We start from the raw sequence: 21,598 nt of genomic DNA, 5'->3' as shown, positions 1-21,598 counted from the left end.
AAAATAAAACAAATAGAATAGATAGGTACAAGTAAAATAATAGTAATAATAAAGATAATAAATAACAACCACCACCACAGTATGTGTCAAGCACTATCCTAAACACTGAGGTCGATACAAGCTAATCAGGTCAGACCAAGGCACCCAGCTGGCAGTTGGCAGAGCGGGGATTTCAATCAATCAATCGTATTTATTGAGCGCTTACTGTGTGCAGAGCGCTGGACTAAGCGCTTGGGAAGTCCAAGTCGGTAACACATAGAGACGGTCCCTACCCAACAGCGGGCTCACAGTCTAGAAGGAGCCCACTGTTGGGTAGGGACCGTCTCTATATGTTGCCAATTTGTTTTGTACTTCCCAAGCGCTTAGTACAGTGCTCTGCACATAGTAAGCGCTCAATAAATACAATTGATGATGAGACAGAGAACAAAACAAAACATATGAACAAAATAAAACAAATAGAATAGATAGGTACAAGTAAAATAATAGTAATAATGATGATAATAACCACCACCACAGTATGTGTCAAGCACTATCCTAAACACTGAGGTCGATACAAGCTAATCAGGGCAGACCAAGGCACCCAGCTGGCAGTTGGCAGAGCGGGGATTTGAATCAATCAATCAATCAATCGTATTTATTGAGCGCTTACTGTGTGCAGAGCACTGGACTAAGCGCTTGGGAAGTACAAGTTGGCAACATCTAGAGACAGGCCCTTCCCAACAACGGGCTCACAGTCTAAAATGGGGAGACAGAGAACAAAACAAAACATATGAACAAAATAAAACAAATAGAATAGACATGTACAAGTAAAATAGTAGTAATAATAATGCTAATAAATAACAACCACCACAGTTTGTGTCAAGCACTATCCTAAACACTGAGGTCGATACAAGCTAATCAGGGCAGACCAAGTCACCCAGCTGGCAGTTGGCAGAGCGGGGATTTGAATCAATCAATCAATCAATCGTATTTATTGAGTGCTTACTGTGTGCAGAGCACTGGACTAAGCGCTTGGGAAGTACAAGTTGGCAACATATAGAGACAGGCCCTTCCCAACAGTGGGCTCACAGTCTAAAAGGGGGAGACAGAGAACAAAACAAAACATATCAACAAAATAAAACAGAATAGAATAGACATGTACAAGTAAAATAACAGTAATAATAATGATAATAAATAACAACAACCACCACAGTATGTGTCAAGCACTATCCTAAACACTGAGGTCAATACAAGCTAATCAGGTCAGATCAAGTCACCCAGCTGGCAGTTGGCAGAGCGGGGATTTGAATCAATCAATCAATCGTATTTATTGAGCGCTTACTGTGTGCAGAGCGCTGGACTAAGCGCCTGGGAAGTCCAAGTTGGCAACATCTAGAGACGGTCCCTTCCCAACAGCGGGCTCACAGTCTAAAAGGGGGAGACGGAGAACAAAACCAAACATACTAACAAAATAAAATAAATAGAATAGATAGGTACAAGTAAAATAAATAGAGTTTGAACCCACGACCGCTGACCCCCAAGTCCAGGCTCTTTCCACTGAGCCACGCTGCTTCTCCGTCGGACTCCACTGATTTCATTCCTTGGTTCAGCAGCGGGGTGGCTCAGTAGTTAGAGCCCCGGGCCTTGGAGTCCCTTCTAAGTCCGGCTCCGCCGCTTGGCTGCCGGGAGACCCTGGGCGAGTCACTTGGCTTCCCTGCGCCTCAGTTCCCGCATCTGGAAAATGGGGACTAAGGCTGGGAGCCCCACGGGGGACGGGGACTGCGTCCAACACTTCTCAGGGCCTCAGTTCCCTTCCCCACAGCACCTGTATATATGTATATATGGTTGTACATATTTATTACTCTATTTATTTATTTTACTTGTACTTATCTATCCTATTTATTTTATTTTGTTAGTATGTTTGGTTTTGCTCTGTCTCCTCCTTTTAGACTGTGAGCCCACTGTTGGGTAGGGACTGTCTCTCTGTGTTGCCAATTTGTACTTCCCAAGCGCTTAGTACGGTGCTCTGCACATAGTAAGTGCTCAATAAATACGATTGATGATGATGATGATGCTTTAAAATGGGGATGAAGACTGTGAGCCCCACGTGGGACATCCTGATTACCTTGTACCTCCCCCAGTGCTCGGCACATAGTAAGCGCTTGACAAATCCCATCATTATTATTACTAAGCGCTTGGAATGTACAATTCAGCAAATTCACTTCTCTGTGCCTCAGTTCCCTCATCTGTAAAATGGGGATGAAGACTGGGAGCCCCACGTGGGGCCTTGTGTCCAACCTGATTTGCTTGTTTCCGCCCCAGTAATGATAATAATAATGATGGTATTTGTTAAGCGCTTACTATGTGGCAAACACTGTTCTAAGCGCTGGGGGAGATGCAAGGTCATCAGGTTGCCCCCCGTGGGGCTCCCAGTCTTCATCAGTGTGGCTCAGTGGAAAGAGCCCGGGCTTTGGAGTCAGAGGTCATGGATTCAAATCCCGGCTCCGCTGTCAGCTGGGTGACTTTGGGCAAGTCATTCATTCATTCAATTGTATTTATTGAGCGCTTACTGTGTGCAGAGCACTGGACTAAGCGCTTGGGAAGTCCAAGTTGGCAACACTTGGCCCACTTCACTTCTCTGGGCCTCAGTTACCTCATCGGTAAAATGGGGATTAGGATTGTGAACCCCACGTGGGACAACCTAATCACCCTGTATCCCCCCCAGCACTTAGAACAGTGCCTGGCACATAGTAAGCGCTTAATAAATATCATCATTATTATTATTCATCCCCATTTTACAGATGAGGGAACCGAGGCCCAGAGATGTAAAGGGAGTGTACTTAGCACTAAGAACGGTGCTTGGCACATAGTAAGTGCTTAATAAATATCATTATTATTATTATTCATCCCCATTTTACAGATGAGGGAACCGAGGCCCAGAGATGTAAAGGGAGTGTACTTAGCACTAAGAACGGTGCTTGGCACATAGTAAGTGCTTAACAGATACCATCATTATTATTACAGAACCAGGCACATAGTAAGCGCTTAACAGATACCATCATTATTATTACAGAACCAGGCACATAGTAAACACTTAACAGACACCATCATTATTACTACAGAGCCAGGCACATAGTAAGCGCTTAACAGATACCATCATTATTACTACAGAGCCAGGCACATAGTAAGCGCTTAACAGATACCATCATTATTATTAGAGCCAGGCACATAGTAAGCGCTTAACAGATACCGTCATTATTTTCCCCCTCCCCACCCCCCCCCGCCTTACCTCCTTCCCCTCCCCACAGCACCTGTATATATGTGTATATATATTTCTACATATTTATTATTCTATTTTACTTGTACATATTTATTCTATTTATTTTATTTTGTTACTATGTTTTGTTTTGTTGTCTGTCTCCCCCTTCTAGACAGTGAGCCTTGTTGGGTAGGGACCGTCTCTATATGTTGCCAACTTGGACTTCCCAAGCGCTTAGTACAGTGCTCTGCACACAGTAAGCGCTCACTACGATTGATTGATTGATCAGTACAGTGCTCTGCACACAGTAAGCGCTCAATAAATACGATTGAATGAATGAATTACAGAGCCAGGCACATAGTAAGCGCTTAACAGATACCATCATTATTGTTACATTGCCAGGCACATAGTAAGCGCTTAAAACACCAAGATGAAGCCAATGAGGCTTGTCTAGCCGCGCGCTCTCTATGGTCGAACATGGCGGCTGCCCATTTCCGGCCGCGCGCGGGTGAGAGGCCGGTCTAGCCGCGCGCTCTCTATGGTCGAACATGGCGGCTGCCCATTTCCGGCCGCGCGCGGGTGAGAGGCCGGTCTAGCCGCGCGCTCTCTATGGTGAAAGATGGCGGCTCCCAGGAGGCCGCGCTTCCGGCTTGGGACTCTATGGTCTTGGAGGTCCCGGCCTATCCATGGCCCGGCTTCCGCAGCTGGTGGTCTTCGACCTGGGTGCGTGACCTCTGACCCCTGACCCCTTACCCCTTTAGCCTTTTAATAATAATAATAACAGTAATAATAATATATTGTTGTGTATGTAATAATACAATAATAAATACCATTAATAATCATAATAATGTCATTTATTAAGAGCTTACTACGTGCAAAGCACTGTTCTAAGCGCTGGTTTGTGTCCCCTTGCAGATTACACCCTGTGGCCCTTCTGGGTGGACACCCACGTGACCCCCCCCTTCCACAGGAGCAGGTGATGGGCCTCGCCTTTGGGTTTTAAGGTATTTGGGGAGTGTCTACTACGTGCCACCCACTGTACTAAGCGCTGGGATGGATGCCCTTCCCCCCCTCTCGCCCCCCAGCCCGTGTGTATCTATGTACATATTTATTACTCTATTTTATTGATGATGTGTCTATGGTGGGTTTTAAGGTCTTTGAGTAGCGTCTACTACGTGCCAGCCACTGTACTACTGTACTAAGCGCTGGGATGGATGCCCTTCCCTCCCCCCACCCGCCCCCCAGCCCGTATGTATCTATGTACATATTTATTACTCTATTTATTTTATTAATGATGTGTCTATAGTGGGTTTTAAGGTCTTTGAGTAGCGTCTACTACGTGCCAGCCACTGTACTAAGCGCTGGGATGGATGCCCTTCCCTCTCCCCCCCCCCAGCCCGTGTGTATCTATGTACATATTTATTACTGTATTTAAATTGTTAATGATGTGTCTATAGTGGGTTTTAAGGTCTTTGAGTAGCGTCTACTACGTGCCAGCCACTGTACTAAGCGCTGGGATGAATGCCCTTCCCTCCCCACACCCAGCCCTCCAGCCCGTGTGTATCTATGTATATATTTATTACTCTATTTTATTAATGTTGTGTCTATAATGGGTTTTAAGGTCTCTGAGTAGCGTCTACTATGTGCCAGCCACTGTGCTAAGCGCTGGGATGGATGCCCTTCCCTTCCCCCCACCCAGCCCCCCAGCCCGTGTGTATCTATGTACATATTTATTACTCTATTTATATTACTAATGATGTGTCTATAGTGGGTTTTAAGGTCTTTGAGTAGCGTCTGCTACGTGCCAGCCACTGTACTAAGCGCTGGGATGGATGCCCTTCTCTTCCACCCCGCTCTCCAGCACGTGTGTGTCTATGTACATATTTATTACTCTATTTTATTTCTTTTTAATGGCATTTATTAAACGCTTACTATGTGCAAAGCATTGTTCTAAGCGCTGGATTATTATTAATAATGTGTCTATAGTGACTTTTAAGGTATTTGGGTAGCATCTACTGTGTGCCAGCCACTGTACTAAGCACTGGAATGGATGCCCTTTCCTGCCCCCCAGCACGTGTGTATCTATGTACGTATTTATTACTCTATTTTATTTTTTTAAATGACATTTATTAAGCGCTTACTGTGTGCCAAGCATTGTTCTAAGCGCTGGATGATTATTAAAGACGTGTCTATAGTGGCTTTTAAGGTATTTGAGTAGCATCTACTACGTGCCAGCCACTGTACTAAGCGCTGGAATGGATGCCCTTCCCTTCCCCCCAGTACATGTGTATCTATGTACGTATTTAATACTCTATTTTATTTTTTTAAAATGGCATTCATTAAGCGCTTACTATGTGCAAAGCATTGTTCTAAGCTCTGGATTATTATTAATGATGTGTCTATTGTGGCTTTTAAGGTATTTGGGTAGCGTCTACTACGTGTCAGCCACTGTACTAAGCGCTGGAATGGATGCCCTTCCCTGTCCCCCATCACGTATCTATGTACATATTTATTACTCTATTTTATTATTTTTAAATGGCATTTATTAAGCGCTTACTGTGCGCAAAGCATTGTTGTAAGCGCTGGATTATTATTAATGATGTGTCTATAGTGGCTTTTAAGGTCTTTGGGTAGTGTCTACTACGTGCCAGCCACTGTACAAATGCTGTCATTATTATTATTATTATTATTATTACTTTGTACCCACAAGCCCTTAGAACAGTGCTTTGCACATAGTAAGTGCTTAACAAATGCCATCATTATTATTATTATTATTACTTTGTACCCCCAAGCCCTTAGAACAGTGCTTTGCACATAGTAAATGCTTAACAAATGCCATTATTATTATTATTATTACTTTGTACCCCCCAGTGCTTAGAACAGTGCTTTGCACATAGTAAGTGCTTAACAAATAGCACCATTATTATTATTATTATTACAGGGCCTGGTACAGAGTAAGTGCTTAATAAAAGAACAGTGCTTGGCACATAGTAAGTGCTTAATAAATGCTATTATTATTATTATTAATTGGCAGAGCTGGGATTTGAACCCATGACCGCGATCTATCAACTAAGCCAATATACAGCACAGTTCGATGTGTCTCAAAGTTGTACCTCCCAAGTGCTTAGTCCAGTGCTCTGCACACAGTAAGCGCTCAGTAAATACGATTGAATGAATGAATGAATTTTATTTGTACATATTTATTCTATTTATTTTGTTAATATGTTTTATTGTCTGTCTCCCCCTTCTAGCCTGTGAGCCCGATGTTGGGTAGGGACCATCTCTAGATGTTGCCAACTTGGACTTCCCAAGTGCTTAGTCCAGTGCTCTGCGCCCGGTAGGCGCTCAATAAATATGATTGAATGAATGAATGAATTTTATTTGTACATATTTATTCTATTTATTTTGTTAGTATGTTTTGTTGTCTGTCTCCCCCTTCTAGACCGTGAGCCCGTTGTTGGGTAGGGACCGTCTCTAGATGTTGCCAACTTGGACTTCCCAAGCGCTTAGTCCAGTGCTCTGCGCCTAGTAGGCGCTCAATAAATATGATTGAATGAATGAATGAATTTTATTGGTACATATTTATTTTGTTAATATGTTTTGTTGTCTGTCTCCCCCTTCTAGCCTGTGAGCCCGCTGTCGGGTAGGGACCGTCTCTAGATGTTGCCAACTTGGATTTCCCAAGCGCTTAGTCCGGTGCTCTGCGCCCAGTAGGCGCTCAATAAATACGATTGAATGAATGAATGAATGAATGAATGAAATGCCATTAAAAATATCTTTTTTTTCCTCCGTCCCCCATCTCCCTGTTGCTTCTTCCGTTGCCCTCGTTCCCGGCTGTGCTCCAGCAGGGATGGGGTGGTGAGTGACAGCGGGGGGAAGACGATTCGCCCGTACCCGGACGTGCCCGCCGTCCTGGACCACCTACAAGGCCTAGGGGTGCCCATCGCCGCGGCCTCCCGGTAAAATTCCTCCTCCTTCTCCTCCTCCTCCTCCTCCTTCTTCTTCACGCTGAGAAGCAGCGTGGCTCAGTGGAAAGAGCCCGGGCTTTGGAGTCAGAGGTCATGGGTTCAAATCCCGGCTCCGCCAACTCTCAGCTGTGTGACTTTGGGCAAGTCGCTTCACTTCTCTGTGTCTCAGTGACCTCATCTGTAAAATAGGGATTGAAACTGTGAGCCCCACACGAGACAAACAGATCACCTTGTATCCTCCCCAGCGCTTAGAACAGTGGTTTGCACATAATAAGCACTGAACAGATGCCATCATTATGAGAATCAGCGTGGCTCAGTGGAAAGAGCCCGGGCTTTGGAGTCAGAGGTCATGGGTTCGAATCCCGGCTCCGCCACATGTCTGCTGTGTGACCTTGGGCCAGTCACTTCACTTCTCTGAGCCTCAGTGACCTCCTCTGTAAAATGGGGATTGACTGTGAGCCCAATAATAATAATAATGATGGCATTTATTAAGCGCTTACTATGTGCAAAGCACGGTTCTAAGCGCTGAGGTTGTTACAAGGTGATCAGGTTGTCCCACTGGGGGCTCACAGTCTTCATCCCCATTTTACAGATGAGGGAACTGAGGCCCAGAGAAGTGAAGTGACTCGCCCAAAGTCACACAGCTGACAGCTGGCAGAGCCGGGATTTGAACCCATGAACTCTGACTCCAAAGCCCGGGCTCTTTCCAGTGAGCCACGCTGCTTCCCTACGTAGGACAACTTGATCACTTTGTATCCCCCCCCCAGCGCTTAGAACAGTACATATTTATTACTCTATTTATTTATTTATTTGTTTTTTTTACTTGTACATTTCTATCCTATTTATTTTATTTTGTTGGTATGTTTGGTTCTGTTCTCCGTCTCCCCCTTTTAGACTGTGAGCCCACTGTTGGGTAGGGACTGTCTCTATGTGTTGCCAATTTGTACTTCCCAAGCACTTAGTACAGTGCTCTGCACATAGTAAGCGCTCAATAAATACGATTGATTGATTGATTGATTGCTCTGCACATAGTAAGCGCATAACAAATGCCATCATTATTATTATTCTCCTCCTCCTCCTCCTCCTCCTCCTCCTCCTCCTCCCTAGTATTTGTCGAGCACTGACTGCATGTCGAGCGCTGTACTAAACGCGTAGGCGAGGACAACCCAGCGGAGTTATTAGCCGTGCCCCGTCTCCCTTTCAGGACTGGGGAGATCCGGGGTGCCAACCAGCTCCTGGACCTCTTCAACCTCAGCCGCTACTTCGCCTACAAAGAAATCTACCCGGGCTGCAAAATCACCCACTTTGAGAGGTATCGGGGGTGAGGGGCATCCACGGTTCATTCATTCGGTCGTATTTATTGAGCGCCTACTGGGTGCAGAGCACTGGACGAAGCGCCCAGGGAGGGAGGCTGAGATGTACTTCCCAAGCGCTTCGTCCAGTGCTCTGCACCCAGTAAGCGCTCAATAAATATGATCGAATGAATGACCTGGTCGCCCCCGACGCCCCCCAACCTCGGCCTTGCCCCTCCAGGCTGCAAGCGAAGAGCAGGGTCCCTCTCTCCCAGATGATCTTCTTCGATGACGAGAAGCGGAACATCGTGGACGTCGGGAAATTGGGTACAGATCTGGGGCCGCGGGGGGCCGGGGGGGAGCGTCTTCCGGTTGGGATTCCGCCAGATCCCCCCAACGGGGGCTGGAAAAACGATGGACGGCCCGGAGGCATGGGGCTGGGCGAAAATCCGCCCTTTCCTCTCCATCCAAACTGCCACTCCTAATAATAATAATAATGGCATTTATTAAGCGCTTACTACATGCAAAGCACTGTTCTAAGCACTGGGGAGGTTACAAGGTGATCAGGTTGTCCCCCGGGGGGCTCCCAGTCTTCACCCCCATTTTCCAGACGAGGTCACTGAGGCCCAGAGAAGTGAAGTGACTTGCCCAAAGTCACCCAGCTGACAATTGGCGGAGCCGGGATTTGAACCCATGACCTCTGACTCCAAATAATAATAATAATAATGAGGGCATTTGTTAAGCACTTACTATGTGCAAAGCACTGTTCTAAGCGCTGAGGGGGGATACAAGGTGATCAGGTTGTCCCACGTGGAGCTCACAGTCTTAATCCCCATTTTACAGAGGAGGTCACTGAGGTACAGAGAAGCGAAGTGACTTGCCCAAAGTCACCCAGCTGACAGTTGGCGAAGCCGGGATTTGAACCCATGACCTCTGGTTCCAAATAATAATAATAGTGATGGTATTTGTTAAGCGCTTACTATGTGCAAAGCACTGTTCTAAAGTGCTGGGGAGGTTCCAAGGTGATCAGGTTGTCCTACGGGGGGCTCACAGTTTTAATCCCCATTTTACAGATGTGGTAACTGAGGCCCAGAGAACTTAAATGACTGCCCAAGGTCACCCAGCTGACAATTGGCGGAGCCGAGATTTGAACCCATGACCTCTGACTCCAAAGCCCGCGCTCTTTCCACTGAGCCACGCTGCTTCCTTCCTATCCTATCCACTCATCCTATCCCAACTCGACTATGGCAGCGGGGCTCGGTGGAAAGAGGCCGGGCTTGGGAACCAGAGGTCATGAGTTCCAATCCCAGCTCCGCCACATGTCTGCTGTGTGACCTTGGGCAAGTCACTTCACTTCTCTGAGCCTCAGTTTCCTCATCTGTAAAATGGGGATGAAGACTGTGAGCCCCCCCGTGGGGCAAGCTGATCACCGTGTAACCTCCCCAGCGCTTAGAACAGTGCTTTGCACATAGTAAGCGCTTAATAAATGCCATTATTATTATTATTATTAGAGGACGAGCTTATTGAGCACTGCAGGCGGGTACGGATGAAACGCCTTCTTCTTCCCAGATGTCACCCGCATCCGAGCGTGGGCGTAAGTGAAATCCTTGCCTCTTCCTCCCAGGCGTCACCTGCGTCCACGTCCGGAGTGGGATGAACCTGCACGTCCTGGCTGAGGGGTTGGAGCGCTTTGCCAAGGCCTGAGTCAAACCCCGAAGTTCCCACTAAACTCCCGCTCCGACCCCAGGCGGGATGGGGAAAATGGCAGGGGGAAGATTGGCCATTTCTTCCTTCTCAGGCCACGGGATCAGCCCGCCTCAATCCAACCCGTGATGATTGTCCGGCTCACCCTTCTCACTTACGTTGTCCATCGTGTTCTTATTTTATTTTTTTCTTTTTATGTCTCTCATCGGGCCCCTCTCTCCCTTTACTGTTAGATTGTGAGCCCCCGTGAAGGCCAGAGATCCTGCCTGAAAGGCTTACCTATTTATTCCTTCCCAATATGGTGCTTTGCACATAGTAAAAACTTAATATACACTATTGCCATTTATCGGGCCCCTCTCTCCCTTTACTGTTAGATTGTGAGCCTCCGTGAAGGCCAGAGATCCTGCCTGAAATGCTCACCTATTTATTCCTTCCCAGTGCTTAATTTGGTGCTTTGCACGTAGTAAAAACTTAATATATACTATTGCCATTTATCGGGTCCCTCTCTCCCTTTACTGTTAGATTGTGAGCCCCCGTGAAGGCCAGAGATCCTGCCTGAAATGCTCACCGATTTATTCCTTACCAGTGCTTAATATGGTGCTTTGCACATAGTAAAAACTTAATATATACTATTGCCATTTATCGGGTCCCTCTCTCCCTTTACTGTTAGATTGTGAGCCCCTGTGAAGGCCAGAGATCCTGCCTGAAATGCTTACCTATTTATTCCTTCCCAATATGGTGCTTTCACATAGTAAAAACTTAATATATACTATTGCCATTTATCGGGCCCCTCGCTCCCTTTACTGTTAGATTGTGAATCCCCCGTGAAGGCCAGAGATCCTGCCTGAAATGCTCACCTATTTATTCCTTACCAGTGCTTAATATGGTGCTTTGCATGTACTAAAAACTTAATATATACTATTGCCATTTATCGGGCCCCTCTCTCCCTTTACTGTTAGATTGCGAGACCCCGTGAAGACCAGAGATCCTGCCTGAAATGCTTACCTATTTATTCCTTACCAGTGCTTAGTATGGTGCTTTGCACATAGTAAAAACTTAATATATATTATTGCCATTTATCGGGCCCCTATCTCCCTTTACTATTAGATTGTGAACCCCCGTGAAGGCCAGAGATCCTGCCTGAAATGCTCACCTATTTATTCCTTACCAGTGCTTAATATGGTGCTTTGCACGTAGTGAAAACCTAATATATACTATTGCTGTTTCTGACTGGCCTTGCCCAAAGTTGAGGCAAGAACGATTTTACGAGGATGAGTTTTTCTACTCTTTTCTTCTCTAGGAAGCTCTCTGTTGGTGGGTTCATTCATTCAATCGTATTTATTGAGACTACGAGAAGCAGCGTGGCTCAGTGGAAAGAGCCCAGGCTTTGGAGTCAGAGGGCAGGGGTTCAAATCCCGGCTCCAAATACCCGGGGTTCAAATACCATTATTATTTATTATTATTATTATTGAGCGCTTACTGTGTGCAGAGCACTGTGGGAGGGTCCTCATCAAGTTCCCCAGTGGGAATGGGGGTGGGAAAGAGAGAGAGAAAGAGAAACTCTATGAGTAGCAATGTGGCGTAATGGATAGATCACAGGCATGGGAGTCACAAGGTCTTGGGTTCTAATCCTGGCTCTGCCACATGTCTGCTGGGTGACCTTGGGCAAGTCACTTCACTTCTCTGGGCCCCAGTTATCTCATCTGTAAAACAGGGATGAAGACTGTGAGCCCCACGTGGGACAACCTGATCACCTTGTATCCTCCCCAGCGCTTAGAACGGTGCTTTGCACATAGTAAGCGCTTTAACAAATGCAAGCGCTTAGTCCAGTGCTCTGCACACAGTAAGTGCTCAATAAATACGATTGATTGAATGAATGAATGAAATGCCATTATTATTATGATGAGTGAGCCCCATGTAAGTGCTTAGTCCAGTGCTCTGCACACAGTAAGCTCTCAATAAATACGACTGAATGAGTGAAATGCCATTATTATTATGTGTGAGCCCCATGTTAAGCGCTTAGTCCAGTGCTCTGCACACAGTAAGCGCTCATTACGATTGAATGAATGAATGAATGAAATGCCATTATTATGATGATGATGATGAGAGAGCTTCATGTAAGCGCTTAGTCCAGTGCTCTGCACCCAGTAAGTGCTCAATAAATACGATTGATTGAATGAATGAATGAATGAAATGCCATTATTATGATGATGAGTGAGCCTCATGTAAGTGCTTAGTCCAGTGCTCTGCACACAGTAAGTGCTCAATAAATACGACTGAATGAATGAATAAAATGTCATTATTATTATGATGATGATGATGAATGGGCCCCATGTAAGCGCAGTGCTCTGCACACAGTAAGTGCTCAATAAACATGATTGAATGAATCAGGGACAAGGACTATGTCCAACCTGATTAACTTGTATCCACCCCAGCGCTTAGAACAGTGCTTGGCAAATAATAATTGCCCAACAAGTATTATTATTACTATTACTATCGTTATCACGACCGTCCAAAAAGAGGAAAGGCCCGTATTGGCCGTCGTGCCGCGGCCCCTTTAAGGCGGAAGGGCGGGAAGTCCACGATGTGGTGTCCGCCACGTGACCGGCCGCCCCGCGCATGCGCGCGGGCCCCGGCCCTCGCTCCTTCTGCGTGACGTCAGGGGGCTCCCCCTCGTGGGATAGGCCGGCGGCCGCGGCGGCGTGAGGAGGCCCCGCCCCTGGAGGGCGGTAGTACTGGGGCTGCGCATGCGCGTGGTGGTGCGGTCGGAATGAGCGGCCTCGGGAGGCTCTTCGGGAGAGGTGAGAGCCCGGGCCGGACCATTGACTCGAAATCGGGGGGGGGGGGGGCGGCGAGGGTGCGCCCCCCCCCGGAAGATACCACCGCGGGCACTCCAGATACTGCGGGGGGGGGGGGAGGGAGGAGAAACGACGGCGCGCCCTCATTGGCTGACGGCCCTCCGCGGGCGAGACCATTACGGGGCGCGAGGGGGGGAGTCATGTTTTTGAGAAAGGGGCGGGGGGCGAAACCACTCCGACCCGCGGGGGTTTTCTGATTTTTTTTTTTTGTGTGTGTGTGTGTGTGTGTGTGCTTGTGTATATGTATGTGTGTGTGAGTTTGGGGGCGGGGCCTCCTCCCCTCTGATGGGGGGGGTCACATCCCTGCCCCGCCCCCTCCCCGGCGTTGCCATGGTGAGGTAATGCCATCATCATTACTAGTCATAATAATAATGCTATTGGTTAAGCGCTTACAATGTGCAAAGCACTGTTCTAAGCGCTGGGTAGCCATCATAATAATGATGGCACTTATTAGTGCTTAATAAAGATTAATATTAATTCATACGAATCAATAAATGTTTAATAGTCATCATATACATTTATTAATATTAATTAACAAGTAAATAACAGTCACCAAATATGCTTATTAATATTAATCTATACAGACATAGTAAGCGCTTGCTATTTATTGATAAATATTAATTAATTAATATTAATGTTTATTAATAAATAGCGCTTAATATGTCTGTACAGATTTGTTACTCTATTTTACTTGTACATATCTACTATTCTATTTATTTTGTTCACGATGTGCATCTCTGTAGGGGCAGTCTCTTTATGTCGCCAACTTGTACTTCCCAAGCGCTTAGTCCAGTGCTCTGCACACAGGAAGTGCTTAATAAATACGATTGATTGAATGAATGAATGAATGAATGAATGATTATCTCTGGAGTCAGAGGTCGTGGGTTCAAATCCCGGCTCCGCCAAATGTCAGCTGTGTGACTTTGGGCAAGTCATTTCACCTGTCTGTGCCTCAGTTCCCTCATCTGTAAAATAGGGACTAAGATTGTGAGCCCCCCGTGGGACAACCTGATCACCTTGTAACCTCCTCAGCGCTTAGAACAGTGCTTTGCACATAGTAAGCGCTTAATAAATGCCATTATTATTATTACTATTATCTCACGTCAAGGCGGAGAGTATTCATTTTACTTGTCCCACGTGGGGCTCACGGTCTTAATCCCCATTTTACAGAGGAGGCAACTGAGGCCCGGAGAAGCGAAGTGACTTGCCCAAGGTAGCACAGCAGACAAGTGGCGGAGCTGGGATTAGAACCCACGACCTCTGGCTCACGAGCCATAGAGTACGGGCCCGGCAGTCAATCAATCAATCGTATTTATTGAGCGCTTACTGTGTGCAGAGCACTGGACTAAGCGCTTGGGACGCTTGGGACCCAGGTCAGAAGGACCTGAGTTCTAATTGTTTTGTTTTGTCGTCTGTCTCCCCCTTCTAGACTGTGAGCCCGTTGTCGGGTAGGGACCGTCTCTCTATGTTGCCAACTTGGACTTCCCAAGCGCTTAGTCCAGTGCTCTGCACACAGTAAGCGCTCAATAAATACGATCGAACGAAGGAATGAATGAATCCTGGCTCTGTCACAAGTCTGCTGTGTGACTTCGCACGCCTGCAAGTCACTTCACTTCTCTGGGCCTCAGTTCCGTCATCTGTAAAATGGGGATAAGACCGTGAGCCCCATGTGGTGTCCGATCTGATTAACTTGTATCTATCTCAGCCCTGAGAACAGTACTTGGCACCCAGAAAGCACTTAACAAGTCCCATAATTAATTAGAGGGGAAGAACCCCCTTGGGTTTGGGAGTCCGAGGTCATGGGTTCTAATCCCGGCTCCGCCACTTATCAGCTGGGTGACTTTGGGCTTCAACAGTGCTTTGCACATAGTAAGCGCTTAACAAATGCCATCATCATTATTATTATCATTACAACAGTGCTTACAACAGTACTTGGCACATAGTAAGCGTTCAACAAATACCATCATGATTATTATTATTATTCTGCTTTCCCCCCCGGGGTGGGGGGGTGTCCGCCGATCGACTCCTCGCAGAATTAGGGTCCCCCGCCCCCGATCGTCACCGTGACCGCCCCCCAACCCCGTCGGTCACCCAACGGCCGTCCCTTCCCGCCGCCGCAGGGAAGACGGAGCGGGGTCCGTCCCCGGAGGAGGCCATCGGGAAGCTGCGGGAAACGGAGGAGATTCTGCTGAAGAAGCAGGAGTTCCTGGAACAGAAGATCCGGCGGGAGCTGCTGACGGCCAAGAAACATGGGACCGAGAACGAGCGAGGTCGGGGGGCCGGGCCGGGCGGGCGGGAAGGGGGCTAGCGGGGGTCCGGCGGCCGACGGGGACGGGTCCCGGCCGGTTCGGGTCAGCCGCCCTGCGTCCGGAAGAAGCGTCCGGAGCAGCAGCTGGTCCGGACGGACGGGAGCTTGTCCACCCTGGAGTTCCAGCGCGAGGCCATCGAGAGCGCCGCCACCAATCAATCAATCAATCAATCGTATTGATTGAGCGCTTTCTATGTGCAGAGCACTGGACTAAGCGCTTGGGAAGTACAAATTGGCAACATATAGAGACAGTCCCTACCCAACAGTGGGCTCACAGTCGAAAAGCGGAGGTGCTGCACGCCCCGGGCCAGGCCGCCCACGCCTCGAGCGGAGCCCACCCGGACATGTGGGTACGGGGGCCGGGGGGACGTCGGGGTTGTCGGGTGGGAGATTCCCCGCCGGCGGTCACCCCAGCTCCGCCGCGTCAGCTAAATGACTTGGGGCAAGTCACTTCGCTTCTCTGGGCCTCAGTTCATTCGTTCATTCATTCATTCGATCGTATTTATTGAGCGCCTACTGGTGCAGAGCACTGGACTAAGCGCTTGGGAAGTCCGAGTTGGCCACATCTAGGGACGGTCCCTACTCAACAGTGGGCTCACAGTCTAGAAGACGGTAACAAATACCATCATTATTATTGTTATCTATACAGGTACAGCTCCGCTCGGCTCTCCCCGGCCCACTGTTGGGTAGGGACTGTCTCTGTATGTTGCCAATTTGTACTTCCCAAGCGCTTAGTACAGTGCTCTGCACATAGTAAGCGCTCAATAAATACGATTGATGATGATGATGATGATTCATTCATTCAACAAAATACAAAATATATTAAGAAGTCCCTCTGTTGGGCTCGCAGTCTAGAAGGGGGAGACGGACAACAAGACAAAACGTATTAACGAAATACAAAACATATTAACACCTGGAAAATGGGGATGAAGACTGTGACCCCCGCCCCTGGGACCACCTGATCAGCTTGTAACCTCCCCAGCGCTTAGAACAGTGCTTGGCACATAGGAAGCGCTAAGGCGTGGCTCAGTGGAAAGAGCCCGGGCTTTGGAGTCAGAGGTCATGGGTTCAAATCCCGACTCCACCACTTGTCAGCTGGGTGACTTGGGGCAAGTCACTTCAGTTCTCTGGGCCTCAGTTCCCTCATCTGTAAAATGGGGATTAAGACTGTGAGCCCCCCGTGGGACAACCTGATCCCCTTGTAACCTTCCCAGCGCTTAGAACAGTGCTTTGCACAAAGTAAGCGCTTAATAAATGCCATTATTATTATTATTATTACAAGTTGGGAACATAGAGAGACGGTCCCTACCGAACAGTGGGCTCACAGTCTAGAAGGGGGAGGCAGAGAACAAAACCAAACATATTAACAAAATACAAAACATATTAACAAGTTCCCTCATCTGGAAAATGGGGATGAAGACTATGACCCCCCTGGGGACAACCTGATCACCTTGTAACCTCCCCAGCGCTTAGAACAGTGCTTTGCACATAGGAAGAGCTAACGCGTGGCTTCAAGGAAAGAGCCCGGGCTTTGGAGTCAGAGGTCGTGGGTTCGAATCCCAGCTCCGCTACATGTTTGCTGTGTGACCTTGGGCAAGTCACTTCACTTCTCTAAGCCTCAGTTACCTCATCTGTAAAATGGGGATGAAGACTGTGAGCCCCGCGTGGGACCACCTGATCACCTTGAATCACCCCCAGCGCTTAGGACAGTGCTTGGCACATAGTAAGCACTCAACGAATGCCATCATTATTATTATCATTATTATTATTAATAAATGCCATCATCTTCGTCATCATCCGGCCCGTCCCTCCGCCTCCTGGTCAGCGAGGGCGATCCAAATCGCGAGGGGACCGTCCGGCGGCGGGGCGGGGGTCCCAGGCCGAAGGGGTTCAGTCGACCCCCTAACCTCTCCCCTCCCCGCCACCGCAGGGACATGGACAAGGTGGACGAGCTGCTGGCCGACATCACGGAGCAGCAGGACGTGGCGCGGCAGATTTCGGACGCCATCTCCCGCCCCGTGGGCTTTGGGGACGACGTGGATGAAGTTAGGGGCCCGGGGGCGGCCTCGGCCCCGGTGGAGAGGCGGGGGCTCCTCGTTCCCCCTCACTCCGTTCCCCGTGCCGGCCCCAGGATGAGTTACTGGAAGAGCTGGAGCAGGAGGACCTGACCCCGGAGCTGCTCCGTGTGCGCGATGAGAAGACGGAGGAGAGAGAGGAGGGACTCGACTTGCCCAGCGTGCCTTCGACCCACCTCCCCTCGGGCCCAGGTAGCAGGTGGCACCCCCTTCTTCTCCCTCCCTCCCATCCCTCCCCACCTGAGGGGCTCGGGTCCCCAGGAGGGAGGGACGGGCAGGGGATCAGTGCTTAGAACAGTGCTTGGCACATAGTAAGCACTTAACAAACACCATCATCATCCAGAAGGGGAGGAGGATCTGCCCTTTGGGCCTGAGACTCATTTGAGCCCGGGGTGAAGAGGAGATCGGTTCCCCTCCCCTCTCCTTAACCGCTCCCCCTCCTCTCCGCGTCGCCCGCCCTCTTCTTTTCGTCTCCCCCTCCAGCTCCCAAAGAGGATGAGGAAGAAGAGCTGAAGCAGCTCGCCGAGTGGATGTCCTGACGGGAGGTGGGCCTTCCCTCCTTCCCTCTTTCCCCCAATTCCCCGTGAAGCGCCAAGTACTGAACTGCAGGGACTGAGCTAAGGCTGGGCCGACCCCCACTCAGCTGTTGCAGGGCCCCGGGCCTCAATAAAGCCGGCCAGGTGGAAATCCCCGCCGTCCCCGTTTTCTTTCCGAGCTGCGGGGCGATTTGGGCCGGGGGGGGCCCGTCGCGGAATCAGTGGAATCAGTTTTATTTGTGGTAGAAAAGGCTCGGCGCGTCGGCACCCCCTACCCCGTCCCCCCATCCCATCCCATCCCATCCCATCCCATCCCACCTTCCCGCCCCTCAGCTGCCTTTTCCAGGGCTCCCGCCGGCGGGGGAGGTTTCCTTGCGGTCGGGGTGGGCCGGTTGAGGCAGGCAGAGGGCCTCCAGCACGCGGATCTCGTTGTTCGGCCGCTCGGCCTGGAACTTGAGCAGCCAGGGGTTCTTCAGGATGTCCAGGATGTTGACGCGCTTGGAGGCCTGGCGCAGGAGCTGGCGGATCAGGTCCTGGGGCGGGCGAGAGGCCGCGGCTCAGGGGGCCGAGCGGGGACGGGGGACTCGGGGGGGGTGGGGGGGCCCGGGGTCTCGGCTCCCGCCACCCCCCCGGCGGGCGAGGCACCTTGCAGTCGGACGAGATGTGGGCGTGAGCTGGGAAGACCACCTCCTTCTGGGTCTCGCGCAGCAGCCGCTTGAGGTTGGTGTCGTCGAAGGGCAGGTGGGCGACCACCAGCGTGTAGAGGATGACGCCCATGCTCCAGATGTCGGACAGGAAGGGGTTGTAGGGGAGCCCCAGCAGGATCTCGGGGCAGGCGTAGGCGAAGCTGCCGCAGTAAGTCTGGCTGAGGTGCCCGAAGCAGCTCATGAGGTGGCAGGAGGGGCTGCGCACGGGCTGGTTGGGCGGGATCACCATCTTGGCGAAGCCGAAGTCCGAGATCTTCACGTTCTCTCGCTTGTCCAGCAGCAGGTTCTCCAGCTTCAGGTCCCTGCGGGCGGAGGGTTCTCGCCTGTCCCGCCGTCGACCCCCGGCCCACGTCCTCCCCCGGGCCTGGAATGCCCCCAATCCCTCTGCCCCTCCGCCAAGCTAGCTCTCTTCCTCCCTTCAAGGCCCTGCTGAGAGCTCACCTCCTCCAGGAGGCCTTCCCACACTCAGCCCCTTCCTTCCTCTCCCCCTTGCCTCCCTCTCCATCCCCCCATCTTACCTCCTTCCCTTCCCCACAGCTCCTGTATATATGTATATATGGTTGTACATATTTATTACTCTATTTATTTATTTATTTTACTTGTACATTTCTATCCTATTTATTTTATTCTGTTGGTATGTTTGGTTCTGTTCTCTGTCTCCCCCTTTTAGACTGTGAGCCCACTGTTGGGTAGGGACTGTCTCTCTATGTTGCCAATTTGTACTTCCCAAGCGCTTAGTACAGTGCTCTGCACATAGTAAGCGCTCAATAAATACGATTGATTGATTGATTGATTGGAGGGGCGGCGCGGTCGGACCCCCGGGGATGGGATGGGGGGAGGAGGTGCCGCCCACCCCCGCCGCCTCCTCACCGATGCACGATGCCCTTGCTGTGCAGGTAGGCGATGCCCAGGGTCAGCTGGGAGAACCACTTGCCGGCCAGAGGCTCCGAGCAGGCCCCGCTGCGCTGGATCCACTCCAGCACGTCGCCGCCCTGAGCCAGCTCCAGGATGATGTAGACGCGCGACGTGGTCTCGATGGCCTGGTAGAAGTTGATGAGGTACTTGTGGCGCAGGACTTTGACCACCTGGACCGAGGCGGGGTGGGAGGGCGTCAGGCGGGGGGCACCCGGCGAGCGCGGGGGTCTCGGGCCCGGCCCTCCGCCCCCTCCCGCCGCCGCCCCACCTGGATCTCCCGGGGCAGGAACTTGGTGAGGTAGTCCTCAGACGCCTTCTTCTTGTTGATGATCTTGATGGCCACGGTGATCTTCTGCTTGGTGTAGTAGGCCTCGTAGACGGTGCCGTAGGAGCCGTGACCTATGACCTTGCCGATCTCATAGCCGTACTCGTCCAGGACCGAGCGGTAGGGCGTGGGACTGGCCGCTTCGCCCGTGTCCCCCTGCCCCATGGCGGGGGACGGGCCGGGGGCGGGCGGCGCCGGGGACCCCAGGACCCGGGCAGAGGCTACCGCCCGGACGCCGCGGGCCCGAAGGTCGGTGGACCCCAAAATGCTTGCTCGTGGAGGACCCCGAGGTGGGGTCTCTCTCCTCTCCAGCCCCCCGTTACTGGAACCCTCCCGGCCCCCCGGGTTCCATGCGCTTCACAATCCTCCCCCGCGCCCCGGGCTCCTCATTGGTCGCCAGGTCGGGGGTCAGAGGTCGAAGGGAGCCGTCTCCCCCAAGGCCCGGTCCCGCGGGGATGTCACCCCACTGGACGGAGGCGTCGGGGCCGGGCCGGGGAGGGGCCCGGAACCACCGTCCACTACGGAGCCGCTCCACCGGTCCGCGGCCCCCGGCGGTCCGCAACGAGAGCGCCGTGAGGGGAGCCCCGGCTTCCATTTTCTCTCTTCCTTCACTCAATATTCATTAATTCATTCATTGTACATCAGTCAATCAATCCATCAATCGTACTTAATAATAATGATGGCATTTATTAAGCGCTTACTATGTGCAAAGCACTGTTCTAAGTGCTGGGGAGGTTACAAGGTGATCAGGTTGTCCCTCGTGGGGCTCACAGATTTAATCCCCATTTTCCAGATGAGGGAACTGAGGCCCGGAGAAGTGAAGTGACTTGCCCAAAGTCACCCAGCTGACAATTGGTGGAGCCGGGATTTGAACCCATGACCTCTGACTCCAAAGCCCGGGCTCTTTCCTACTGAGCCACGCTGTTTCTCAAACTAAGCGCTTGGGAAGTACAAGTTGGCAACACATAGAGATGGTCTAGGGCTGTCTAGAAGGCCTATTTATTCTACTTATTTCATTTTGTTAATGTGTTTTGTTCTCTGTCTCCCCCTTCTAGACTGTGAGCCCACTGTTGGGTAGGGACCGTCTCTATACGTTGCCAACTTGGACTTTCCAAGCGCTTAGTATAGTGCTCTGCTCACCGTAAGCGCTCAATAAATACGACTGAATTAATTAATTAATTAATAATAATAATAATGATGGTGCTTCTTAAGCGCTAACCATGTCCCGGGCACTGTTCTGAGCGCTGGGATAGATGACTGGACACCTGTCCACATGTTTTGTTTTGTGGTCTGTCTCCCCCTTCTAGGCTGTGAGCCCGTTGTTGGGTATTACTTATTAAGTAATTAATACTTTAATTACTTAACGAGTAATTTATGACTATTTATTTACTTGTATGTATTTATTCTATTTAGTTTATTTTGTGAATATGTTTTGTTTTGTGGTCTGTCTCCCCATTCTAGACTGTGAGCCCATTGTTGGGTATTACTTATTAAGTAATTAAAACTTTACTTAACGAGTAATTTATTACTCTATTTTACTTGTACATATTTATTCTATTTATTTTATTTTGTTAATATGTTTTGTTTTGTTGTCTGTCTCCCCCTTCTAGACTGTGAGCCCGTTGTTGGGTATTACTTATTAAGTAATTAATACTTTAATTACTTAACGAGT

The 21,598-nt window shown here is 49.9% G+C and overlaps 3 protein-coding genes across 4 annotated transcripts; 2 read left to right on the top strand and 1 right to left on the bottom strand.

Moving 5' to 3' along the window:
• The first annotated feature begins 3,924 nt into the window (after window positions 1-3,924).
• LOC119920753 (magnesium-dependent phosphatase 1-like) lies at window positions 3,925-11,589 on the top strand. The gene is made up of 6 exons (XM_038740907.1): window positions 3,925-3,961; window positions 4,154-4,214; window positions 7,087-7,197; window positions 8,411-8,518; window positions 8,740-8,825; window positions 10,123-11,589. The coding sequence occupies exons 1-6, from the start codon at window positions 3,925-3,927 to the stop codon at window positions 10,200-10,202; spliced, it is 483 nt and encodes a 160-aa protein (XP_038596835.1). The 3' UTR covers window positions 10,203-11,589.
• A 1,197-nt stretch (window positions 11,590-12,786) lies between these two features.
• CHMP4A (charged multivesicular body protein 4A) lies at window positions 12,787-18,350 on the top strand. Its single transcript, XM_038741069.1, has 8 exons — window positions 12,787-12,802; window positions 12,887-13,003; window positions 15,094-15,338; window positions 15,417-15,524; window positions 15,581-15,714; window positions 17,299-17,413; window positions 17,500-17,635; window positions 17,927-18,350. The coding sequence occupies exons 1-8, from the start codon at window positions 12,787-12,789 to the stop codon at window positions 17,980-17,982; spliced, it is 927 nt and encodes a 308-aa protein (XP_038596997.1). The 3' UTR covers window positions 17,983-18,350.
• TSSK4 (testis specific serine kinase 4) lies at window positions 18,284-20,189 on the bottom strand. 2 transcript variants are annotated; one of them, XM_038741223.1, is made up of 4 exons: window positions 19,870-20,189; window positions 19,557-19,771; window positions 18,625-18,988; window positions 18,284-18,512 (listed from the first exon to the last, which is right to left on the bottom strand). In XM_038741223.1, exons 1-4 carry the CDS (start codon window positions 20,089-20,091, stop codon window positions 18,309-18,311), a joined length of 1,005 nt encoding a protein of 334 aa, XP_038597151.1. In that variant the 5' UTR covers window positions 20,092-20,189; the 3' UTR covers window positions 18,284-18,308. The 2 variants fall into 2 exon arrangements, with proteins under 2 accessions (XP_038597151.1, XP_038597152.1); XM_038741224.1 differs by having other exon boundaries at window positions 19,557-19,726.
• Window positions 20,190-21,598: the final 1,409 nt, after the last annotated feature.

This window comes from Tachyglossus aculeatus (genome assembly GCF_015852505.1).
Source record: "Tachyglossus aculeatus isolate mTacAcu1 chromosome 12 unlocalized genomic scaffold, mTacAcu1.pri SUPER_6_unloc_1, whole genome shotgun sequence".
Lineage (NCBI taxonomy): Eukaryota > Metazoa > Chordata > Mammalia > Monotremata > Tachyglossidae > Tachyglossus > Tachyglossus aculeatus.
The sequence above is the reverse complement of the archived record's forward strand: the minus strand, read 5'-3'. Positions and strand labels throughout refer to the sequence as shown.